The sequence below is a fragment of the Paramormyrops kingsleyae genome, chromosome 22 (genome assembly GCF_048594095.1).
Source record: "Paramormyrops kingsleyae isolate MSU_618 chromosome 22, PKINGS_0.4, whole genome shotgun sequence".
In the NCBI taxonomy this organism is placed as follows: domain Eukaryota; kingdom Metazoa; phylum Chordata; class Actinopteri; order Osteoglossiformes; family Mormyridae; genus Paramormyrops; species Paramormyrops kingsleyae.
Genome location: NC_132818.1, coordinates 13,334,422 through 13,360,339, shown reverse-complemented (window position 1 = coordinate 13,360,339; position 25,918 = coordinate 13,334,422). Strand labels below are relative to the sequence as shown.

The 25,918-nt window shown below is 45.4% G+C and overlaps 1 protein-coding gene across 1 annotated transcript; it reads right to left on the bottom strand.

Annotated features, from left to right (window-relative positions):
• gsg1l (gsg1-like) lies at positions 1-23,857 on the bottom strand. The gene is made up of 5 exons (XM_023821705.2): positions 23,212-23,857; positions 13,283-13,330; positions 8,647-8,799; positions 3,948-4,059; positions 1-2,316 (listed from the first exon to the last, which is right to left on the bottom strand). The coding sequence occupies exons 1-5, from the start codon at positions 23,498-23,500 to the stop codon at positions 2,010-2,012; spliced, it is 909 nt and encodes a 302-aa protein (XP_023677473.1). The 5' UTR covers positions 23,501-23,857; the 3' UTR covers positions 1-2,009.
• Between the last annotated feature and the right edge of the window lie 2,061 nt (positions 23,858-25,918).

Genomic DNA, 25,918 nt, shown 5'->3' with positions numbered 1-25,918 from the left:
TTTTAATTTAATCACAGTCTTTATTTTCTATTTTTTAATTTACAATATAGTTAACAAGGAATCTATTGGGGAAACCAGTGCTGTGCTTGTGGGAGATGTTGTGGCAGTTTGAGTAACACAAAGGCAGCCTTTAGACATACATATTGCAGCTGGACCAAGGATGGAGGTCCGGCACACTCAGATATTTGCTGGGGAGATGGAGACGGAGCGCCGCTCCATCACCTGGGCTGCTACGGCGCGTTCAGGGTGCGGGACACGCGGCGCTCGGTCGCAGGCCGCCAACGTGATCCGCTAACGCGATTAGCGCAAAGCAAAACAGCGATCGACGGCCCGCTGGTGCTAAGGCCCGCAAACAAACAGACAACCGAGGACTGATAGTAAGATCCTTATAAATAGGCACAGAGTGAGGCTGCAGGAAAAACAGGCGTGCAGAACTGCGGCATGGATGCAATTCTCTGAATTCATAGATATATAATACAGAGTATCATTTCAATGTGTATATATATGTATGCATTTCTTTTTTTCTGGGCTGCAGTAATGATATAAAATAACGCAGGTTACTGAAGCTCTGGGCCTGAGCAGGACAGAAGGAAATGGCAGACAGAGTTGTGACACATTAGCTTAATTGTAAGGAGGGGATGACATCTGCGCAGAGCCGCCCCACCGTCTGGGAGACGTTCCGGCAGCTTCCACTAGCGGCTGTGATCAAGTCTTCTGCAGAATGTAGTTTAAAAGTGTTTGGGAGTGTGCAAATTAGAGCTGCGGAAACAAACAAGACTCCCCCCCCCCCCCATTTAAACGTCAGCCGGAATCGGTGGAATAGAACCAGGTCACATGACCATGGAGTGAGAGTGACGTCTTTGAACACTGTTACGGCCACTTTCTTGCGGGTGATGAATGTCCGAAAAATTGTGCTCTCACAGAGGGAGATGACTGAGTGCCTTTGTGCTTCCGTAACCTCTCAGCATTTAGAGGCTAACAGGAGCTGTTAAATTACAGTTGGGAGACGATGATAAATGTATAAACTCATACATTCAAACTCAAAAGAATACCCCAGGATTATTTACATCGGAATATTTTATGTGCAACAACGGCAAACAAACAAACAAAAAAAACTCTGAACAACTGAATCTCATTAGCTAAGTATTAAACTGACAACACCAAGCAATAATGTCTAGCTATCGAAAAACAACACAGCAAAATGTGACACCTTGTTATATGAAAACATAAATTTTGCCATTATTCTCCGGTGAACACTGTTTTTCTGTGGCCTGATCAAACCGGAAAAATGTTTGGTTTAATGTACAGAACATGAGCATAAGCCTACTGGAGTTGTTTGTTTTGAACACAAGTGTTTCTTCAAACAAACGTGCCTTATTGAATTTTGTTTAAAAAATGGTTCTCCTTGGTATGGAGAAGGCCCGGCTGATTGCGTTACAGAACAGCCCCAGGATGCCGTCAGTTATTTAACCGAATTCTCCAAAAGTTGCACGCAGAGTTTAATATTCTCCCGTTAATCAGAGTTTAATATTTCCTTTTTAATCAGAGTTTATTATTTCCACTTTGAGTCCTTTAATCATATATGAATATAACAGTGGGTCTGTATTTAAGGTTCTGGCAGATTTTAGCTGCGATTTGCAGGAGCTCAGAGACATACAGAAATATCTTCATACGGCTGTGTGGCAGTGATAGTTTTTCAGAAATATAAAGTGATCACGCATCCTGTTGTCATATCTGTTCCCAGGACCAGAGGGAACTCACCTATATAACGTGACAAGGCCGTACAGAAGGTCTCAGCCACAGAGCCGGGAGAGAGGCTGTGAACGATGATGGTCTCTCTTAAGATGCTCTTACTCAATCAGACGAACAACAAGGAAAAGGAATCCGTCATCAGGGCCAGACGAGTCCCACTCTGAAAAGCTACACGGGGGATAATGAATCCCAGTAACCCCCCTGCCCCCACACAGCCTCTGACGGTCCGGGTCGGGTGGGGATGTGGACCAGAACCCTCAGCACTGCTCCTCCCCCAGAGAGTCCGGACCGTCCCCTAGGTCGGCCGTGGCGGTGCCGGGCCTGGGTCCCGCCTTGGCCCGGCTGGACCCCTGGGCCGGGAACACTTCCACAGATCCAGACACGGACTGCACTGGGCGGTCCCGGAAGTAATGGAAGGCCTCCTGTTCCAGGAAAGTCCGGTCCTCGTGAAGGCTCTGCTCGAACAGCTTGCGCTTGTGCCGGAACTCGATGACCGTCTTCGTGTAGGAGTTGAGCGTCGTGACGGAGGCTGCCATGCAGCAGGTGAAGGATCCCCAAGCCAGGCTGTGGGAGAAGAGGGCATCATTCCCAGGGTCACGCCAGCCTCTGATACACATCACCCTCATGGCACCTGCCTCTAACCGTGGTAGCGTCTGTCTCACTGCCTCACTGCCTCACTGCCTCACATCAAAGTAACTGATGCCTCATGAGGTCTAGTGAGGACCAGCTGATAGGACATCTGTGCTTTAAACACTGCATTGTTAAAATACGAGGTCGGTCCATGCAGTTCTGCAAAGGGATTGGGTGGCATGGGGACATGTGGCTAAAAGTGACTCATTGGGTGACCACGGCGTCTGCCTGCGGGGGGCGCTGTGGAGTGACAGATGTCATCCAACCAAAAGCTCTGCTGTAGGCTTAGGAGCTTAAAGATCCTTTGCGGGGCAGCAACTTGCCGTGAACAATATAACGCTCTTACACACTACCCTGTGGTCCTTTCAGGTAGGTTCGTTCCTGTGCTGTGTCCGTCTCTCGAGCAGGTTCAGTACCATCAACTTCAGAGAGTAAAAAAAAATGTAATCTGATCACAGGCAGAATAGTTCACATAATTTAATGCAGCTTAACGGTATAACCCTTAATAGCCAAATGGCCTATAATGTCCTTAATACAGCTCTTGGACAATTAGGCCTGACTTCAGTATGTAATATGTGAACATAATATATAGATAGGAGTTACATGTATTAGCAGCGATGCAGGCTGCTATTCACGTGGTATCTATGGAAACCCAGCGAGCTCGGGCGGCTGAGGCAGGCCGCCGCGTCACAACCAGTAGCCGGTAGTAAATCCTCCACTGGAATTAGTTTGACTTACTTTACCATCTGGCCCAAAAAGCAGCAGACCCTACATCTCACCCTTACTGCCTCATCCTTATTTATACGGTTACATATTTATTTACCAAAGACATATTTTTCTACTTGTTTCTATTTTATTTTCAATTTATTGTTTTGTGTACTTTTGTCTTGACGGTTTTAGTCAGTGGTGGCCAATCTTATCCGCAAAGGGTGTGTACGCAGGTTTTTGGGATAACCTTTAGGTCAGCTGTTCAAACCCAGGTGTGAGGACTCTTCAGCCAATCAGTCCTCTAATTAGTGACCCCTGGTTTTAGTTGTATACTCATGCCACCAGGGGGCAGCGCGGTGGTGGAGTGGTTAGCACTGTCGCCTCGCACCTCTGGGGCCTCCGAATCTCCGCCATGGCTCAGCGTGTGGAGTTTGCATGTTCTCCCCGTTTCATTGTGGGGTTTCTTCTGAGTACTCCACCCCCCACAGTCCAAAAATATGCTGAGATTAACTGGAGTTACCAAATTGTCCATATGTGTGCGTGTGTGAGTGACTGGTGTGTGAGTGACTGGTGTGTGAGTGTGCCCTGTGATGGGTTGGCATCCAGGGTTGTTCCCTGCCTTGCACCCATAGCTTCCAGGACTGACTCCGGACCCCCGGCCACCATGAATAGGACAAGCGCTTACAGAAGATGGATGGATGACAGACTGCCACCATCTGCGCCAATATAAATTGCTTGTACTTGTTGTACGTGGCGGATAAAAGGATTCGGTGTGACCCCGGCGTGGGGTTGCGGCCTGGCCTCATGTGCAGGGAGGACGTGCGGGTGCGTGCGGGCAGAAGGGGGGCGGCAATGACCAGAAAGACCAGCCGTAGTCCCAGGTGTGTGGCCTCCAGTCCTCCGGACCCAGGCTGACGGTGATCTGGAAGACCTGTGTGTACATCATGTGGGCCACCATTCCCAGCAGTCCTGCAAAATGACACACGACACCAGATTAGACACCCATCAGCACTGCAAACACTGCAAAAAAAAATAAGGAAATTTATTATCCTGGAGGAAACTGTTTGTGATAGATCACGCGGCGCGCAACCACACAAGAAGGCAAAAATAGACAATTCACAATGTCACGATTTCTATATAAAACAAAATAAGCGTAACATAAAGAGATAAGTGGGTAAATATAACGATAAATACAGTAAATATTGCACGATAAACAGATTGTGATAAAAATAGATAAATAGGTAATATAGCACATGCACCCACAGGCTGTACAGTCTGGTGGCTGTTTAGTGCACGTTTATACTCACACATTGCATGCGTGACTATGCCCAGACATGTTACAGTGGTGTCCAAATCCAGTGACGTCCAAATCCAGTGACAGATATGTGAGGGAGAGGGTTCTTCCAGCTGCATGCCACAAACAGCCTCCAGGCATTTTGGCCGGAAATAGCGCCATTACCCCAAAAAGTACCACGGTAATGTTCCCATAGCACAGACACCGAGGCTCCTCTCGTGTTTAAGTCCAGCCTGTTGTGTATATGGCCAATTACCGTGCAGTGTACTTTGTTCCACATATTGCAAATTTAATTTAGTTCTGTAACTTAATACTGTTGATTTATTTTGCTCGTTAAAATAAAAAGGCTCGACACGGCCATGTTCTGCTTTAATGCCAGAAGAGGCTCCAGAAGAACCTCGTCTTCGTATGTTATAATTGCATCGTACATCAGACGCATAACACCCTCGGACCCGCATAATACATCTCATATAACAGTAATAATTCAGCACTAACTCTAAGACCCCATAACTGTAAATCTGCCCTGCATGGATCTGAGGGACTATCTTTCGGTCTCGGGGTGTCACGAATGCTGGGGCCATGACTATGAGGCGGAGAAATGCCGGAAACATGTTGCTGTGTCTTTATCTTTAGGGGAATTAATTTCAGACAATACATCCCGTCCTGAGGGGAAATCTTCACTCACTGCTGTATAAAAAGGTCTTTTTATTATCCGGGTTGTTTGGGCACGCTCCCGCCTCGCCTCCCGCCTCGCCTCCCGGCTCGCCTCCTGCTGCACCTCCGGCCGCCCAGAGTCGAGGCGGAGCAGCATAGCAGAGCCGGCCGGCCGACGTGACAGCCTGCACCGGCCACCTGACCGGCTCGGCGGCGCAGCAGACGGCACGCTGGAGTGCGCGAGCGTCGTCGCCGTGGTGAGAGCGAAACGCAAGGTGTTTCTCAGTACCAAAAACGTAAAGGCCGTACCTCTGCTCCTTACGAGACTGGTCTTGCTAACTTGCCTTGCTAAAATGAACTTGGGCCGCAATGAATCATGGGATCGGTCTCGTTCGGCGAGGATGCAGCCAATGTATCCTTGATATCTGCGGCAAGACCAACATCTGAGGATATTTACTGTCGTTGTGTACTTGTGTTTTGAGTATTGGAAATGGTGTTTGGCAATGGACTACGATGTAGAACGTTTACACCGGAACACAAGCATGGTCACGTATGCATATTGAGAAACACCCGTACTGGCTGCGTGTGCCACATTGCTCTTATTCTGATTCCCTGTGCATGCGGTCAGCTACCTGAACAAACCGGATCAAACCGGATCAAACCGGCCAATTCATGCCATTACCCATCTGCATGGAGTCACTTTGTCTTATCATCATGAAAAGCTTTTACTAATTTAAAAAATACTTTAAGGCTGATTTGATTTAACGGGCATGCCCTGGGTCTCTGTGACCTTGACTTTTTAATTTTGGGCTTGGGTTACATCATCATCATCATCATCATCTTACAAAGTCTTGAGTCTAGGTTTCTTACATCATGCTTAACAGCTACTGGTGCGAGGTGGGTCACCTCTGAGAAGTTGACCACCTGTCGAGCGCTGAATTCTGAGGCTGCACATACGGCAAATCTGTTTTCTAGGGAAGCTCCATTGGTCTGAATTACTGCGCAAGTCTGAGGGTAGCCGGGCTAATTTCGTGGAGAGGGGCAATCAGCCAGTGTGAAGTCGAAAGGAGGCCAAGTTAATCTGGGGCTGGGGGGCAATCAGCCAGTGTGAGGTGAGGGGGCCGACCTGTAAACACAGGACAGCAGCCTGCTGAATAAAGAGAGCCAGTCTCTTAGCTCTATGTCTGTTATCATATTTTAATGTTTAATGTCATATGTATACAGTTTTCCCACAGTTAGCTGTTATTAAATTAAGCTGATCTGCACTCACAAAGTCACCATGACCCTGGCAAATGGCACCCCCATGCTTGCGTGTGCGCGTGCTCGTGTGCGTGTGTGCGAACCGTAAATCCCGTACTACCCACAGGTGACCAATAACTGCACGCTCGTGACGTAAATGCACTGGCGCGTAGACTGGCACAGAACAGCCACAAGCGCTTCTTATGTGCCTTGAAAAGCAAAACTCACAAAGGAGGCAGAGAAGCAGGGGTTGGAGGCTCCATACCCTGCTGCAATAACTCTGTTCATTAGCCCTGGCTTTCCCAAGACACACTGTCAGTTTAGGAAAGGAAAAAAAAAAACCATACCCTTCCGAAGACACAGTCGACTCTCTCACAGTATATTTTTACCCACAGAAACTCAGAGTTCCTGCAGGTAGCAGCTCCAGTGAAGCACTGCTGGTGCCATTTTTCAAACAGACAACATCAAAGTTCCTGCTGGAACACGAACCCACAACCTCCAGGTTATGAGCCCACGCCATTAGCTACTTCACTGCCTCCCACACTCATTAGCATGAGGAACATCTCTCTGTGGCAGACTGAGAGCTCTGCTACATTTTATCCGATGTCATTTCGAGACACAGGGCCTTTCCTAAGTGACTCTTTGTACTTTTCAATTTCCTAGACTTTTCCTGTAATATCCCTCCATATAACTGGACCGGATATCATGTACTTGTATTAGCCTTTGAAATTAGCTTTTGGAATCCATGATGGTGTGAATTGGACGCGTATTATCACTGCTAATGAATGGAACAAATTCCCGATGAATGTCAGACACGTGCCTGAAACGCCAAAATTGGTGCCAATATAGAGGGAAACTGATGTTAATTTACCCCACAGATACTGTCACTGCTCCAGTTTTGGCTCCCTCCCTTTGACCACTGCGCGTGTGTAGTGCAAACGGTGTGTGTGTGTGTGTGTGTGTGGGGGGGTGATCTTTTCACTGGAATGCCAGCACAGCCCTGGAATTAAATGACATTAATTGTTGGAAGAGGGGCACCATACGCTGGTAGGAAAAGCACATAATTGCCGCTGAAATGCAGCAGCTGTCCTGGTGTGCAAACAGCTGCATCTTACAAATGGTCAAATTTTTGGTTAGTAAGAGCAGTAGGTCCAGCGTGATCATTTTAAGAGCAGTGAGGCACACACTACAGGTGAGCTTTAGCAGGTCGGGGTTTATCATATGTGATTTATGTGATTATAACGGAGGCCCTGCACTGAATAACCTGCATTTTGTGTTCGTTCACTTCCTCCCCGGCTATTTTCGCCCCTAGAGAGCTGGAAACCTTCTGTAGCACTTGCCAACTTACCGGATGGTTGGCATTTTCGACTTTGCTCATCACTGGCCTGTTCTCAGCACATGCACATACGCAGGCTGCTTGTACCCGACGTCTAGCTGTCTCACCTTCACTTATATGTCTACCTGTTATGTATTATTTCTTGCATATAAGAACATAACAGCATTAGAACATAAGAAATTTACAAACGAGAGGAGGCCATTTGGCCCATCAAGCTCGTTTGGGGAGAACTTAACTAATACTGTAGCTCAGAGTTGTTAAAATCTTATCTAGCTCTGATTTAAAGGAACCCATGGTTTTAGCTTGCACTACACTAAGAAGGAGACTATTCCATACTTTAACTACACGCTGTGTAAAGAAGTGCTTCCTCAAAATCATTTAAAAATGTTCTTCCACTAATTTCCACTTATGGCCACTAGTTCTAGTATTTAAACTAATATTGAAATAGCCATTTGGCTGAACAGCATCCAGACCTGTTAGAATCTTATATACCTGGATCATGTCCCCCCCTTAGTCTCCTTTGCTCGAGGCTAAACAGATTCAGCTCAGCTAACCTCTCCTAAGACATTCCTCTTTATTTAACATGCTGGGGCTTATCATATGTGATTTATGTGATTATAACGGAGGCCCTGCACTGAATCTTCTTTATTCCTATCTTTATTCCTATCTTTATTCCTATCTGTTTTTATTCTTTTTATTGTTATTTGTATCTTTTGTCTCAATTGTATGTTAATGCCACAACCTGCACCAATTCCTTGTACTTTTTCTATTGAAAAATAAAAGGATTCTTATTCAGATTTGGATTCTGATTTGGATTCTGATTCAGATTGAAACTGGACTGATTTGGATCCTTAAGTATCTGGTGGCACCATCAGGAATCCTGATTTGCGAGGACACAACGTGGATCCGCTTCCATGTGCTCGGGGTCGTTTTACGCCAACAAATTAATCATGCGACCTGCAGGAGCAAAGGGGTGGCTGCGTGGACACAGATGGATGTGTGAGCATGTGTGGGTGGAGGTGGGAGCACCTACCGGAGAGCACGGTGAAGACGGCAGCAAAGGCGTTCAGCTTGAGTCCATCGATCACGCTGCTCGAGTGGAAGAGCTCCAAGCACATGAGGCTGAATCCGACAATGAGGAGCATGATGTAGAGCACCTCGGACACCACGGACAGCCAGAGGACACCTGCGGCGGGGAGAGTGCGTCCTTGCTGAAGCGCGACACCATAGTGGAACATCTCACAACATCTGACATGAGGGCAAAAACAACAGGGCCCTGGATCGTAGACGTGGTCTGACAGTACGTATCAGGCTAAGGAGCCACTCAATCACGAAAGGTGACACACAGAGGGACGGCGGGATCGGAAATTGATGCTGCACATTACGTCGGTCTACACCACAGCTGCGCCGGCCAGGAGGCAAATTATCTACCACACGGGGCATCTCAGCAGCACAAGATTTAGTCGTGCGCCGAGCAGAAGCTGCCCTGGCCTTCCTCTAACCCCCGTCTGCTCGGTAAGGTCCACGGGCTGCTTCATCTCACTCACACCCGCCAGCACCGCGGACAGCGCCGGCAGATTTACGCCATGCCGGCTGGCTGACAGCTGCTTCTCTTTCATACCGTCTCGGCCCGTCAGAAACACGGACAGCTACTTGTCATTTATAACTGCTGGGCCAATCAGGAGCACTGACAGCGGCAGCCCGGGTCCATCCGGCGAAGCTGACTGCTACTCCTTTAAATCCTGGCCACTGAGCCCAATCCGGTGGCACTGAAAGGCTGTGTGTAATTTCCTGTATTTATGGCCGAAATCTCTGAGTGTTGGCTGGGTGTCAGTGTGTGTGTGCCCCGTGATGGACTGGCGTCCTGTCCAGGGTGTAACCCTTTTTCATGCTGTCATGGTTCACAGCCCCCACAACCCTAGAAAGGAAGGATGGATGGATCGTTTTTTTTTAATTAATGAGGACAAAAAACCATAACATAATATCAGAATTAAATTTCATTAAATGACAATTAAATGACATGGTGCTGCAGTGGTTAGCACTGTTGCCTCACACCTCTGGGACCTGGGTTCGAGTCTCCGCTTGGGTTACATGTGTGTGGAGTTTTGCATGTTCTCCCCGTGTCGTCATGGGGTTTCCTGCAGGCACTCCGGTTTCCCCCCACAGTCCAAAGACATGATGAGGCCAATTGGAATTCCTAAATTGCCCATAGGTGTGAGTGTGCCCTGCAATGGGCTGGCCCCCCATCCAGGGTTGTTCCCTGCCTCGTGCCCATTGCTTCCTGGATAGGCTCCTGACTCCCCGTGACCCAGTAGGACAAGCAGGTTGGAAGACGGATGGATAGCTAAATAACAAATAGTATTAAACACAACTTGTGTAAATTCTTTACAACAATCACTTAGCTCTAAATAGGGTGTAAAAATGAACACAAAAGAAAAATATGTAGTAATACAAAAAACATTATTATGGAAACTTCCCTTTCATCAGGCAACTTTGTGTGTGTCTGTAAGTGTGTACACTGCATGTGTGTATGTCTGTGAGTGTGTACACTGCATGTGTGTGTGTCTGTGAGTGTGTACACTGCATGTGTGTATGTCTGTGAGTGTGTACACTGCATGTGTGTGTGTCTGTGAGTGTGTACACTGCATGTGTGTATGTCTGTGAGTGTGTACACTGCATGTGTGTATGTCTGTGAGTGTGTACACTGCATGTCTGTTGGTGTATTGCATGTGCTTGTGTGTGTATACTGCACGTGTGTGTGTGGTTGTATATATTTGTGTGCATGTGTCTGTGTTTGTGTGTACACTACATGTGTGTGTCTGTGTGCGTGTACACTACGTGTGTGTGCGGCTGTCTGTACACTATGTTGTGTGCACGTACATTACATTGCTTGTGTGTATGTGTGTATATTGTGTGTTTGTGTACACTGTGTGTGTACACTGCATGTGTGCGTGTCTGTGTACGTATGTGTGCACACCGCATGTGCGTCGTATACTGCTCATGACAGTGTACAGTGTATTTCTGTGTATACACTGCATGTGTGTGTGTGTACACTGCATGTGTGTGTGTCTGTGTGCATATGTGTGTACACCGCATGTGTGCGCGTATGTGTATACTGCGTGAGTAGTAAATGTAAAGGTGCAGTGCTTAGTAAACCCCTCCTCTTCAGCACTGAACATTTCCCATCCTAATAAATCTGACTGAACTTCTGCACTTATTTTTGCACCTTGATTCCCCTTTGGCCCCCACCCAAGACAGCACAGCCAGAAATCAGGGTCCGGTCATATAAATCACACCCCTCCTGCTGTAATTCTTAACTTAATTTGGTAAATATTGGCAGTTTCGTTGTCAGTGTGATTCACGGTGAGGCTGGGTCTCTCTCTTCAGAATAACACCATGTCTATTTCTCCAGAACAACCTTTGATGAAACACTAAATCAGGCCAGACCTTCGCTTGTGACAGCACCGGTTTTAGAACTTGGATTTCAAAGCTGACTTTAAATTATCACAGGTAATAAGCATTAAACCCTTTAACTATATGTCCAATTAACCAGTTTTACCATCTCAATAATTTAATTTCCAGCCATTAATGTTTCATTCGTTTATTAAACAGATGATCGTAAAAACACTGCACATTAATTTGCTCTGGTTCTGAGGTATGTGTTTAATATTCAGCAACGCTTTAAATCCACCATCACCTCAGGCAGGAGACCTGACAGGCTGAGATAAACGCCAACATTACGCATCAAAACGTGTGTAAAAATGTTCATATTAAATTGTCAAGAAGTGCCTCGCTGGAGACATTTGTTGACAGGTGTCCCCAAAACTGGACGAATAAAACTCCCATTTTCAGTAATACACAGATCAGCCGGGGGCCCGGCTGCCAGTGGACACAGGCCAGCGAAGGGCTCCTGTTTAACAGTCTCCGTATCGCCAAGACGGGCACAGGAAGAAGCACAAAGTGCTGATTCAGAGCTCCAGCTCGGTATGGACCCATCTCACGTCAGGTGGATTTTGGAACATTTCCACCAGAATCGATTATCATCAACAGAAAAGGAATTAAAATAAACTGAGAGTGACGGGGTCCGGCAGGACCGCCATCCGTTTCCCGTCACAGACAGACTGTGCCAGGTCCGTCTCTCCACACTGACGCTCTCCTGCCCCCCCCCCCCTTGCAGCCCCTTACACCAGACACCCCAACATCCTGCGTATTCTACGCACTACATTCCTTTGGCCAAATTACTTTGATGAAGGGAATGAAGCTTCTACATCCCATAGTGAAAAAAGGCAGATCTGGTAGCACTGAGCTTGTTCCATTACAGCGTCTTCATGCATATCTGATAATTAATATTAACCAAGAAAGATGGAGGCCAACAGAGACCATGTGGGTCTTTTACAGTATCATCTTGCTTAATCTGTTCAGAACTAATTATTGGCTACTATTTAAGCAGCACTTAAAAAGCAAGGTTAGTCTGACAGGTCAACATTGGTACATGGAGGTCTGGCACAGATGGACTCTGTTGGACTAATGCATCAGTTCAATACGGAGTCAGAGAAAGATGCCTAATGGCTATTAAGTCTAGCTACTTTATTGAAATATCACCCTCATTCAAATGAGCGAGTCCCACGAGTTTCCCGGCGGTCCTAATGCATCTCTCGTGGAATGAGACGGCCAGCTGCGTGCGGGGAATGTAAGAGTGGGAGGAGGTACGCTCGTGTTCAGAGCAGTGGCAGGGAGGATGATGGACAGAGGGTTCCGGAACATTCCGGAACAGGAATGTTGGTGTTTCACGTCTTCATATAGGTGCGCTCTTATGGTGATGATGATGATTGTTGTTGTCGTTGTCATCATCCTCATTATCTTGCACTTATTACCTGGCCGCCCTTTGGAAGCTCAGCCTAGCAGCACTTAGCAGTACCTAAGCTGGCTCCTTGACAGCTGCCAAATCAGCAGATCTAAATGTGAGTGTAAGAACGTGACTCGACTCCTGCACGGCCATCTACACATGCTCCAGTGGCCGCTAGGCACCTTCTCAGCAGTGATGCTCTCTGTCACACCTCCCTCCTGACTCCTGGCTGAACAGGGGCTCTGGGGGGGGGGGGGAAAGCTCCCTCCAAAAAGTGTGCCAGTAGATGACTGTAGAAGTTCACAAAAGAGGTGAACTCTCACATGCAAGGTGCCCCTTAAATGAAGGTGCGGACCGCCATGCCGGGGTGATTTACAGTGCCAATGAATGTTTATGGAGGACTTTGTGTATATTGTACCAGGGAGGAATGATTACCCATAGCTCCTCAACATGTTCAGTAGCAGTAGTAGATGATTGTATATTCTACTTCGACTTTCATTTAATGCGATCATTAAAATAGTTTTTAAATGCTACAACTAAACTGGCTCTGGTTCTGAGATTGTCCACTTTTGATGGATTGAAAACACAGCGAGTCATGTAAATAGGACCCCTATGGATTCCTGCACTCAACTCAGCATTAATTCAGCTTTTCCAGGTCATCGAAAGACAAAACATCCATAGCACCCAAAAAATTTTAAAAATCGACTGAGCTCAACTCAGGTTCTGCCCCCCCACACAGACAAGGGTGACAGATATGTCATCGGATGGGTCCCGGGACCCGATGCCAGACACGCTGAGGGGCTTAATGACGGCCATCACTCACCCCTCTCCGACGCTGGGGCCAGATCGATGAAGCTCCTGCATTTCTCACCTGAGAAGACACAAGGCAAGCACAGCATGAAGGTAAACGGGCAGAGAAGCGGGGCGAACTGCAAACTCCTGAAGGAGATCCGCAACACTGCGGCCGGATTCAAAGCAGGAAATCCTCTGTACATTCTTACAGTACATTTAACTATGCAGCACATGTTTTTATTCGAGGTTAAGGGCCTTTTTCAGGGGCTACCGGTGAAACCTGTCTTGTGACCACGAGATTGGAACCTAGGACTTTCCAATCACAGGCACAGCATTCTAACTCACTCAATCGCACACCACTCCGCTCTCAAGACCCAACTCTACATGTAATTTTACACCTTCAGAGATATGGAGGGAGAGTAGCCAGGTAAATGAGAGCTGTTAACCCCTAACTGCTCTGGGGTAACCAAGAAGAGGTGGGAATACTAGCCTGTGAGTCACAGTATATGGGAATCCTGTCCATCATCGGGTTCAAGGTCACAATTGCCCCACCCGTTAAATTTAGCATGTTTTGCGCATAAAAAAATTAACATAAAAAATTTAGGAGGCACTTTATCCAGGAGTGCTGAGAGAGTAAATGAGAGCATTTCTGTGAAACGACACAAGGAATAGGCGAATACAGCTTTGGCGAACTTTGACAAATGAGATTCTTGATGTCAACCGTAAGGGTTCAGATTCAAGACTCAAGAGCCACCAAGGGCAGTCCGACGCTTGCATTAACGTGTCACCACCGTGGAAAACAGACAAAATTCAGGAGAGGAGAACTCGATTTATAAGAGCAAACCTTTACAAGACAATACATCTCAGCAGAAACTTCTTGCGATCTCAGCTAGACTGTAAAAACTTTCTACCCATGCTGCTTACAAAGAATGAACCACACAGATGATAGCAGAGTTATCAGCAAGGCGATATTTGACACCGGTGACTCTGGTGTCGTCCTCTGTGAGATACTGTAAAGGCACGAGGAACGATGCTGGATGTTTTCCAAGAGCCTGATCTGGGTGTACAGAAGGCGCTTAGCAGGAAGGGAATGTAAACAGACCATGGTGTGGCTCATTCACATGCGTCACGTCGCTTTATTTCAATTTGACTTCCTTCATTTACATCAATATGTTTCCATCTCAGCTCAGATTACTGGCTTTGCCTTTGAATGGCAATAAGTAACCCAATGTGGTTGACACCTCGATGCTAGTCTTGTGTAAAGGCGCCTTCATTGTCCGAGTTTTGGAGAAAGAGGGCGATCCCATCCCGTGAAACAGGGACAGAGTAGTGATCAGCTCCTGCCTGAACCAATGTGAAGATAATCCGTAGCGATAAAATGTAATTAGGAAAAGCTCTGGATGGAACGTCTTAGCTTTGAATGTGAGAATGAAAGAGAATCATAAGACAAGGAGCAAAGTCACCAACTTGGGGCCAAAGCTGATTTAAAAATTGTGATTTATTCAGTATTTATACCTTAAACATAGAAAAATGAAATATCTGAGAATTCAGCATTGGGATATAAAACTGGTTCATAATGAACAAATAATATCCATGCTGCTACAACTATCAATCACATAAAAACTTCAATGTTTCTGCCTTTTTACGCTCTTTCTTAGCATTTAGTGGGAAGGCAGCTGCAAAACTCTGATTCCTACTCTCTCCTTATTAGAAGAGCATCCTTCACATTCCACATGCATCTGTATACATTCCCTGTATATCCTGTATCCATAGGAAGCTTCCTGACGTTCCCTGTATATCCTGTGTCCATAGGAAGCTTCCTGACGTTCCCTGTATATCCTATGTCCGTAGGAAGCTTCCTGACGTTCCCTGTATATCCTATGTCCGTAGGAAGCTTCCTGACGTTCCCTGTATATCCTATGTCCGTAGGAAGCTTCCTGACGTTCCCTGTATATCCTATGTCCGTAGGAAGCTTCCTGACGTTCCCTGTATATCCTATGTCCGCAGGAAGCTTCCTGACGTTCCCTGTATATCCTATGTCCGTAGGAAGTTTCCTGACGTTCCCTGTATTTCCTATGTCCGTAGGAAGTTTCCTGACGTTCCCTGTATATCCTATGTCCGTAGGAAGTTTCCTGACGTTCCCTGTATATCCTATGTCCGTAGGAAGCTTCCTGAGGTTCCTTGTATATCCTATGTCCGTAGGAAGTTTCCTGACGTTCCCTGTATATCCTATGTCCGTAGGAAGCTTCCTGACGTTCCCTGTATATCCTATGTCCGTAGGAAGCTTCCTGACGTTCCCTGTATATCCTCTGTCCGTAGGAAGTTTCCTGACATTCCCTGTATACCCTTTGTCCTTAGGAAGCTTCCTGAGGTTCCCTGTATATCCTATGTCCGTAGGAAGTTTCCTGACGTTCCCTGTATACCCTTTGTCCATAGGAAGTTTCCTGACGTTCCCTGTATATCCTATGTCCGTAGGAAGTTTCCTGACGTTCCCTGTATATCCTATGTCCATAGGAAGTTTCCTGACGTTCCCTGTATACCCTTTGTCCATAGGAAGTTTCCTGACGTTCCCTGTATACCCTTTGTCCGTAGGAAGCTTCCTGACGTTCACTGTATATCCTATGTCCTTAGGAAGCTTCCTGACGTTCCCTGTATATCCTATGTCCGCAGGAAGCTTCCTGACGTTCCCTGTATATCCTATGTCCATAGGAAGTTTCCTGACGTTCCCTGTATATCCTATGTCCATAGGAAGTTTCCTGACATTCCCTGTATACCCTTTGTCCATAGGAAGCTTCCTGAGGTACTATGTCTCCCCTGAACTCTAGCTACTCTCCCTTGAGGACTTTGCTGAATCTGTATTTCGGCTGTGACCACACCCATCTCCCTCCGTACTTTGCCTACCACATACGGTCTGTGTCCCCTTTCTTCCCCAAACTTTATTTATCTAAGACTAAAGACAATGACTCCTTCTGACCTCCTCTTTCTATGGCAACCTTTTTTTCATTCAGACTTTTCATTCGCCGACTCACAGATGAAGAATGTCCTTTTACAAGAGAAAACAAAGTACTGCGGAACTGATTAATCTGGCATTAATGTGGCACAGGGATATCTAATTGCTAGTGACCCATCCTTAAATTCAACATTTCTTACTCATGCGGATGTGAAGGCAAACGGGCTTGCCCTTTCCGGAACACTCTTCCTGTTCTAATAAAACTGGAAGCAATGAATTTTTAAATTAAATGTCCATTCAGTTCTAGACTTAGTTAAGCAGCAGCAATTAAATCACAGATGCAGTAGTGATTCTTCATGAATACATGCATTAAATGGGAAACGGAGAAAAGCACCATGACTATGAAATAAAAATTATGAAGTTATTAAGTTAGATTCTAGTGTGAAAAAAATAAGCCATAGCTTCTTTAAATCACACAAGGAAGGAAGCACAACACGATAAAATCAAAATCGAGAGCTCGGCTGCCTGGTTTGTCTTCACTCATATTTGTTTTACAGCCTTGTGCTACATATAGCCCTCCCTACAGTAAACTACTGCAGATGGCAACACACACGTGCTAACAAGGAGTTTGCAGATGGATACATAAGACAGTACACAATTACACCTCTTCTCCGGCTGGATGCAGTAAGACAGTACACAGTTACACCTCTTCTCCGGCTGGATGCAGTAAGACAGTACACAGTTACACCTCTTCTCCGGCTGGATGCAGTAAGACAGTACACATTTACACCTCTTCTCCGGCTGGATGCAGTAAGACAGTACACAGTTACACCTCTTCTCCGGCTGGATGCAGTAAGAGAGTACACAGTTACACCTCTTCTCCGGCTGGATGCAGTAAGACAGTACACAGTTACACCTCTTCTCCGGCTGGATGCAGTAAGACAGTACACAGTTACACCTCTTCTCCGGCTGGATGCAGTAAGACAGTACACAGTTACACCTCTTCTCCGGCTGGATGCAGTAAGACAGTACACAGTTACACCTCTTCTCCGGCTGGATGCAGTAAGACAGTACACAGTTACACCTCTTCTCCGGCTGGATGCAGTAAGACAGTACACAATTACACCTCTTCTCCGGCTGGATGCAGTAAGACAGTACACAGTTACACCTCTTCTCCGGCTGGATGCAGTAAGACAGTACACAGTTACACCTCTTCTCCGGCTGGATGCAGTAAGACAGTACACAGTTACACCTCTTCTCCGGCTGGATGCAGTAAGACAGTACACAGTTACACCTCTTCTCCGGCTGGATGCAGTAAGACAGTACACAGTTACACCTCTTCTCCGGCTGGATGCAGTAAGACAGTACACAGTTACACCTCTTCTCCGGCTGGATGCAGTAAGACAGTACACAGTTACACCTCTTCTCCGGCTGGATGCAGTAAGACAGTACACAGTTACACCTCTTCTCCGGCTGGATGCAGTAAGACAGTACACAGTTACACCTCTTCTCCGGCTGGATGCAGTAAGACAGTACACAGTTACACCTCTTCTCCGGCTGGATGCAGTAAGACAGTACACAGTTACACCTCTTCTCCGGCTGGATGCAGTAAGACAGTACACAGTTACACCTCTTCTCCGGCTGGATGCAGTAAGACAGTACACAGTTACACCTCTTCTCCGGCTGGATGCAGTAAGACAGTACACAGTTACACCTCTTCTCCGGCTGGATGCAGTAAGACAGTACACAGTTACACCTCTTCTCCGGCTGGATGCAGTAAGACAGTACACAGTTACACCTCTTCTCCGGCTGGATGCAGTAAGACAGTACACAGTTACACCTCTTCTCCGGCTGGATGCAGTAAGACAGTACACAGTTACACCTCTTCTCCGGCTGGATGCAGTAAGACAGTACACAGTTACACCTCTTCTCCGGCTGGATGCAGTAAGACAGTACACAGTTACACCTCTTCTCCGGCTGGATGCAGTAAGACAGTACACAGTTACACCTCTTCTCCGGCTGGATGCAGTAAGACAGTACACAGTTACACCTCTTCTCCGGCTGGATGCAGTAAGACAGTACACAATTACACCTCTTCTCCGGCTGGATGCAGTAAGACAGTACACAGTTACACCTCTTCTCCGGCTGGATGCAGTAAGACAGTACACAGTTACACCTCTTCTCCGGCTGGATGCAGTAAGACAGTACACAGTTACACCTCTTCTCCGGCTGGATGCAGTAAGACAGTACACAGTTACACCTCTTCTCCGGCTGGATGCAGTAAGACAGTACACAGTTACACCTCTTCTCCGGCTGGATGCAGTAAGACAGTACACAGTTACACCTCTTCTCCGGCTGGATGCAGTAAGACAGTACACAGTTACACCTCTTCTCCGGCTGGATGCAGTAAGACAGTACACAGTTACACCACTGCTCCTGCTTATTTGCACATCCATATAGCTGTTATTGCACATTAAATGGACTGCACTTCCTTCCCCCTTTGCACTTCACTGTGTTCACTGCGTTCTCACTATGTTCACGAACATTGCAGATCGGGAGGCTAGCTTAGCCAAACTGTTCAATGGAGGTTAAAAATAAACCAGATGAAACAAAACCCCTTTCAGTTCAGAGAGGATTTTACTCTAGGAGCATTACTATGCACAGGAAATTTGTTTTGGTGCATTTGGTTCTGCTCAACATAAAAACAGTGCAAACAATGGTAAATACAACATACACGGTACTCTAGGCCCAAACCATTAAGCCAGATTTCTTGCTTAGCCGGATAACTTGTTGGATTTAAGGTACCCCAGTTTAAAGGTACTGTACTGTATACACCTTCACTTACATTTAGCCCTGACTACCTTAAATCCGGCAAGTTATCTGGCTAAGCAAGAAATCCAGCTTTGTAATACTGGCCTTAAAAGATAATTAGCTAAGTGCAACACGTAAACTAGACAATCTGCACTCAACATATTGCAGCAAGTGAATTCAATACAAAATCACCTGTGTTTCTTGACAGTCTCTCTCTCTTAAAACTCCTTCATGTTCAAGCAGTGATTTGCAACAGTGTCAGAAAATGTTTTAATAAAAGCGTCTAATAAAATGGCAAAAATATGATGCTGCTCTGAGGGCGCTAACAGCTCAGTGGAAATGCTCTCATGTTGGAATCTTACAGCGATAAAGCAGAGCCCTGCGGCTTTATGAGCCTAATCTGTAGCCTCTGCTCGTCCTGCACATTCTCTGAAGGTCTTTGCATCACGGTGTGACCAGGGGCCCGTACTACGAAGCGGGGTTACTGGCTTATCGGGGTAACTTCTCGGATTTAAGGTAGCCTGGGCAAAGTGTGAGTGAACTAATTTGAAGTCCATTTAAACTGTGGTACCTTAAATCCGGCAAGTTACCCCGATAAGCCAGTAACCCCGCTTCGAAGTACGGGCCACTGCTCTGCCTTTCACCCGACTCCTGTATACCAGCACTGCGCCAAAACTATATACAATATGTACAAGACACACTATAGATGTGTTTACAATCTGGACTTTGCAGGATACAGCACTGTCAAGAAAAAAAAAAAAGAGTACCTTTTCTTGTTACTGGGGCTGTACCCTTAGCTGTAGGTACCTGTACCTTTCAGTGTATTTTAAGGTACAGAAATGGACTTTGAGGAACATCCAAAAACCAAGAAAGTACAAACAGCATTAATGTACGCCCAATGGTACACAAATGTTCCTCGGAGTCCGTTTCTGTACCTTAAAAGGGTACAGCAAAGGTACAAATTGGTGTTCTTGTTTCTGAGAGCGTGCACGGTGGTGATTTGGGTGTTATCTCCTGCTCAGACTTTTCCTTGAATAATTTAATTCATCGCTGGGATATGCTGTGGAGCTCCGATTTGCACATAACCAGCAAGACTCTATGTTAAACAGACATTTTGCGTTAAATGATGCTTGTTTATCACTTGAATGCATGGGTGATGTGACATTTGAATCTTAGTTGTATAAATCTCATCCCCAAACACATCTTGGTAATGCTTCCTCAAGCCTGACTTTACAGGTATTGTAATCTAAGGCACAGCCAGCTATCTGGATTCATACAGGTAATGTTGTGATTTTACGTACCCAAAAATGTAAAGTTATGTTCGTGAGATGCCCGTGACGATAAAGGCAGACAGACAAGAGATCGCTCGCTGAAAGGCTTGCTGCTTGATACATAAATTCAGCCGCGTAAAAACTACAGACGAGACAGGAGTGGAGCTGAGGGTAGGGCATTAGGTCTGTTATTTTTAGCTGGAAGTGATCAGCCCCTGTGGTTTTGAACTAATACCCTTCAGGAGTTTTAATGGGAAAGTTGAAAACCAGAGAAAGAGACACGTAAGATATGAGTCATAGTAGTTTTCAGGATATTATTTGTGTTACATTTAACCTACAACTAACACAAACATCAACATTTCAAATTTGTATAACAGATTACTGTTATAACAGATGATTTCACATGAACATTGTTGATTAATGTTTCTTTTGAAATGTTAACATCCCCCAAAGTGAGTTTTTCCCCAACTTCCATTGAATAGTGCATTATAACAAATGACCCTTTTGACTGCATTGCAGTTCTGATACTGTCCCTGTCATTCCACAGATTTAATTTCTGCTTCTTCACTCCAAAATGACGCATGAGGCTTCAAAGTGACTGGGACACTTTAAATCCCACTATCTGAGCCACTTTCAATTGCATAGCCGGTTTCCTTCAGGCGGTATTTTCTACTCTCGAGTGCGGTGTGTGGTGGAACTTATTAAACACAATATTAATTTATCTGAAACTGCAAGGGACTGAGCTAAAAAAAAAAACATGACGGTATATGAACCTTGACGTGACTCTGAAACACAAGGTAGGCTACTTGCACTGTACAGTATTCACTGCAGCGCTAAAACCATTGCAAAACAATTTCTGACTTCACCAGAGCTGTGCATGCATAACACGAGGGATGCAAAAGAAACTTAGAGCTGAAGGCGTCACATTTCCATAATTCTTGCGTGCTTATGAATAACACAATTACATATAAGAATTGAGCCGGAGACAAACATTGTATTACATACTGGTGAGTTGCTAAAGACAAATGCCGATTTTCTGTCATAAAATCCTACCTATCGAGACGTGCTATCGAGCCTTTCTGCGCATGTGCAGTTCCACCGTTTTGGGATTAGGGTTAGGTTTTAGGGGTTAGGGTTAGGGTTAAGGTAAGGGTTTTAGGTGGTTTTGGGGGGTTAGTGTAAGAGTTAAGGTTAGGGCTATCGATTAGCACTACGGTAGCATTTTTCGACAAGGCAGCATAAATCGACAGAACACCGACAGACGGTGGGTTTTAAATAACACTGAAGACTACTTGCGACACAAAAAAAACCTGGTAAATAATACTTGAGAATTAGTTAGGCCGTACTGTTTAATTAAGAGACGAGCTGATTTTCTAAGGACCACCTGCTACTTATCAAATATGTGCGAACAATTAACAGGGAAGGTTAAATTCCGCTACATGCCCGGCCACATAAAAAAGCATAAAGCAGATTACAAAAAAAATCAATATTGTACTTCAGAAGTCAGTGATGTTACAGTGTACAGCAGTATTTCTCAAACCAGTCCTCGAGGACCCCCCTGACGGTCCACTTCTTTGCTCATTCCCAAATCTCAGGTACACTGGCGTACAAACTACGTACGAGACTTTGGAGCTTCAGGTGGGCGGGATCACCGTGAGCTGTCAATCACTGTCAGCTTTAGGCCAATGGGAGCCAATAAAGGAAGCAAACGGAAATGTGTTAAATCAGTGGCTGATCGATAGGAATGGATAATCGCTCCTGCTGAGGGTTATCCCATCTCCAGTAACTAAAAACAGAACCACACACACAATTAATGCCAAAAACCAACAAGGCTTTTGGAACGGCCCTCCGGTTGGTGGTACCAAAATGCAGGTTCATAAAAAATAGGCTAAACGTTTAAGTAAAATATTAAAAAGTAGAATATAAAATAACATGTAATTTTGTTTAGCTCATCAAATCGCACCCCGCCAACAAGCATTTCTTATTATCAGTGTTTCCAATTTTAATGTTATAAGCGCGGTTAGATGATGGATGTATGGAAGGATGGACGTTTTTAACATTAAAGTTGAAACTGTCAGCTGATTGACTTCGAGAAGTATCAAGAAAAACTAATGTTGCGATGTAATTAAAAGCAATTAAGTACTTATTGTAGGCCTACCAGCGCAAAGTAGCGTGTTTTTTTGCAGGCCTACGCAACTTAAATTACGAAACCGATCGCTACTCAGAACATTTACTTGACATTCTTATTAGCGATGACTACAAAATATATGCACTATTACAGGCCTATCTTTCATTTTTAACTCGAAGGGACGAACCACTTACTAGAAATATTACATAGACTAGGCCTATTAATATTTCAGTTAATTTATACGAGCCGATCTTGAATCAATTGCTGTTAATTAAGTCGAAAGCTCCACGAAGTCTTAATTGGTAGAAACATCTGATATTGTCAATGAAAGTGCGCATTCTCAGTTTAGTGTCGTAATACCCCCAAAACGCGTTAATTAAAACATTAGTTATTACTAACATAGATTAGTTAAAATCAATTCAGATTACTGAATGGCCGAACACTATTCAAATTACCTTCTTGTAGTCAGCTGGTTTACCCCGAACCCGGAGTACATCGAAACCAAATAATCCCACATGATTCAAGTCTATGAAACCTGTCATGTAGCCTATATACGACATAGATGCACCGGACCAATATATTAGTTAATTAACTTAATTCGGGTAGGAAAGGCTCAGTTTCCCCAAACATCACATTTCTGTAATAATTTAATTCTCCGAAGGCTCAGATCACCTTTGAAGGATCTTACGGTAAACGACACGCCTGTCGCCCTACTGCATGTCCTTTAGATATTAATAAGACTCCAGAAAGCGATACACCATGTTTTGCTCCTGGTTACGAAGTATGTAAACTACTCTTACCTCCCCCATTCATGTTTTCCTCGCACGAGTACCAGATCCCCGTGTGGAAATGCCTGAAGAGGAAACGGTCATCTCCGGTCTCCCAGCTGTAATGAACTTTGCTCTGGTCCGTCTGGTTTCCCCCGTAATCGATGCAGTTGTGTCGCCGCTCCTTGCTGCAGTTGGGCTTGGGTACCCTCTGGGTGCCCTCACACCAGTAAGTCGTGATAAACGCTGTTGTGGAGAAGAGCAGAGCCACCAGGTTCAAACTCACCGACAGCAGCGCTCTGCATTTGCGAGTGGTTTTCATTGTCCATTAGAGGGGTCGTCTCAGGAAGTCGAGCGAGTTCATCAACACGAAAGCAGAAAGCATACAGAACCGCCTCAAAATGAAAAAATGCTGAGGGAAACGCTCCCTAATGAGATCAAATAAATTAAGTTGGCACTGCAAAGACGGGGTTCAATCGATACCCCGAAGGAAGGGACGCGACCGTCCAAGCTTAGAATAAACATCTTCCGCACACTTAGTTGGGAGTCTTCCCCTTCATAACAGAGAGCGGCTCTGAGCCCACATCCCAGTGTGTGTCTGTGTGTATCAGCATCTTTGTCTAGGCTTTACGGACCCCGATCTCTCTCTCTCTCTCTCCCTCCCTCTCTCTCTCGCCCTCTCTCCTCACGACGCACCATCCTTCTCTATTTTAACTCTCTACCTACCCATCTCCTTCTCTCTGCGACACGTACACACACACACACACACACACACACACACACACACACACACACACACACACACACACACACACACACACACACACACACACACACACACACACACCGGCTTTAACAGCACTTAGACTGAGCACTCGTATCGGTTCACGGTCGCTTGTCATAATTAATAATTTCTGGAGCATTTATAACACCTGTTAACTTTGCAAATAAAGGAATAGACACAGTGCATTTCACCACACGCATCTGGTTGGGGATACTCTGAGACACGGTGACTTTTCTTCCCGAGGTGTCTTAAGACAGGAGTCGCCTGTCCTTCAGCCCTGCCTGTCATAAGTGACACAGCCTGACATTTTATTATGTGTCAACGTGCAGCGATGTGAATTCCCATCACGGCAGTTATCGCCAGCAGTTCCACATTTTATAAGATTTTCTGCCATACGTTTAAGGCTTTTCTAATGAGTTGATTACTTCACATCTCCAGATGTGAGGCAGTAAAGACAATTACGCGCTTCGCTGATCTCGCGCTGATTTTTCCGTGTGTTATAAAAATAACCACAATTTTATAGGTGATAATCTTCCATTTGAATTCCACCTTTCTAGCTCTTGCAGTCAATATATTTCTATTAGAGGATAGAATATTACTCTAACGAAGAGACCAGGATGTAGCCTACATTGTGTCGTTTATTGAGTATCTGGCACAATTAATTAATAGCCTATAAATCTGAGTTATACCACGATTACTGGTAAACACTAGTTACCACTACGAATGGACACAAGCTTCGAAAACAGGAGCCGCAGTAAACAGGTGATCAGCCTATTATTCTCCTACATACTGTACAGTAGTTGAATTCGTTTTTTATCCCTGAAATGCTTTGGACGTTAACAAAGAAGCAGCTATTGGGTCTGGGAGCCACACCGCGCTGCTTGTGAAGAAGTTTAACCTTGACAACTTGATCATAAAACTTGATGACAAAAACCAGCTTGATATGGCGACAAGCTGATGTCTGAGGAACATGTATTGAGAATGATGTGATTATAAAACTAGCTAAAATCATTCTCCTTTTGAAAAAGTACGTGCACACGTAATCACTTTCTACCAGGCACAAACACCCCTATTTTAACTTCAGGCCTGTAGTGCCGTTTTCTCTCTAGCTGAGCTTTAACCAAGCGAAATACATGACCGTCCATAAAGGATGGAGATGCTGGCAAAAGCAGACAGCTGCTTCACGTCTCCACCCACCGCACATTAACCTTGCATCCCTGAGTGCTTCAGTCCTGCGCCACAAGTTGCCAAGGTTAACACCTATTACAAATAGTTTCTATAAAATAACGCAGACACCTTTGAAATATTCAGCATACGTTTGTTTAAAGTACCGTAGCGCAAGGAATAATACTGCAATGTCGTCGTCTGTAGTAATAAGAAGGAAACATTTTTATTTCAAAATGGATGAAAATGTAACATTGACAATGAGCATTTCTCTGTTTTACAATGATCTAAAGATGCATTGGCGCTTTGGGCGAGGATTCAATGCTTCGGAAAATATGACAGATCCTCCCCCGACGCAGGACGTCCATACAGCCCCTTGACGCATCGCCTCGCCTCTCATTAAAAGACACAGAGATCCAGATGTTCGCTTATTTTGCGTTATCAGGCCCGTTACACGCTCATGTCCTATTACAGTGCATTTTCCCCATACTCTTGTTACGAATACATATTGTTCCCCTGCCGGTCTGGGTGCCAAACAACGTGTACAGCCCAGCTTTGCACACCCACCCGCAGGATACCTACCTGGGGGGAAGCGCTCGCCGGACGCGCACAGCCGCTCAGTTCCGTCTATTTCAAATGCAACCCGAAGATCAACGCGTGTTTTTCGGAACTGAGCGCAGTTCATTACAAGCTTAAATAAATGCATCACTTGGTTAAGTTTTTAGGAGATATGAGAGAAATCTGCATATTAAAAATATATTTATTATGGGGCAGTGGGTGGGGATTCAAAAA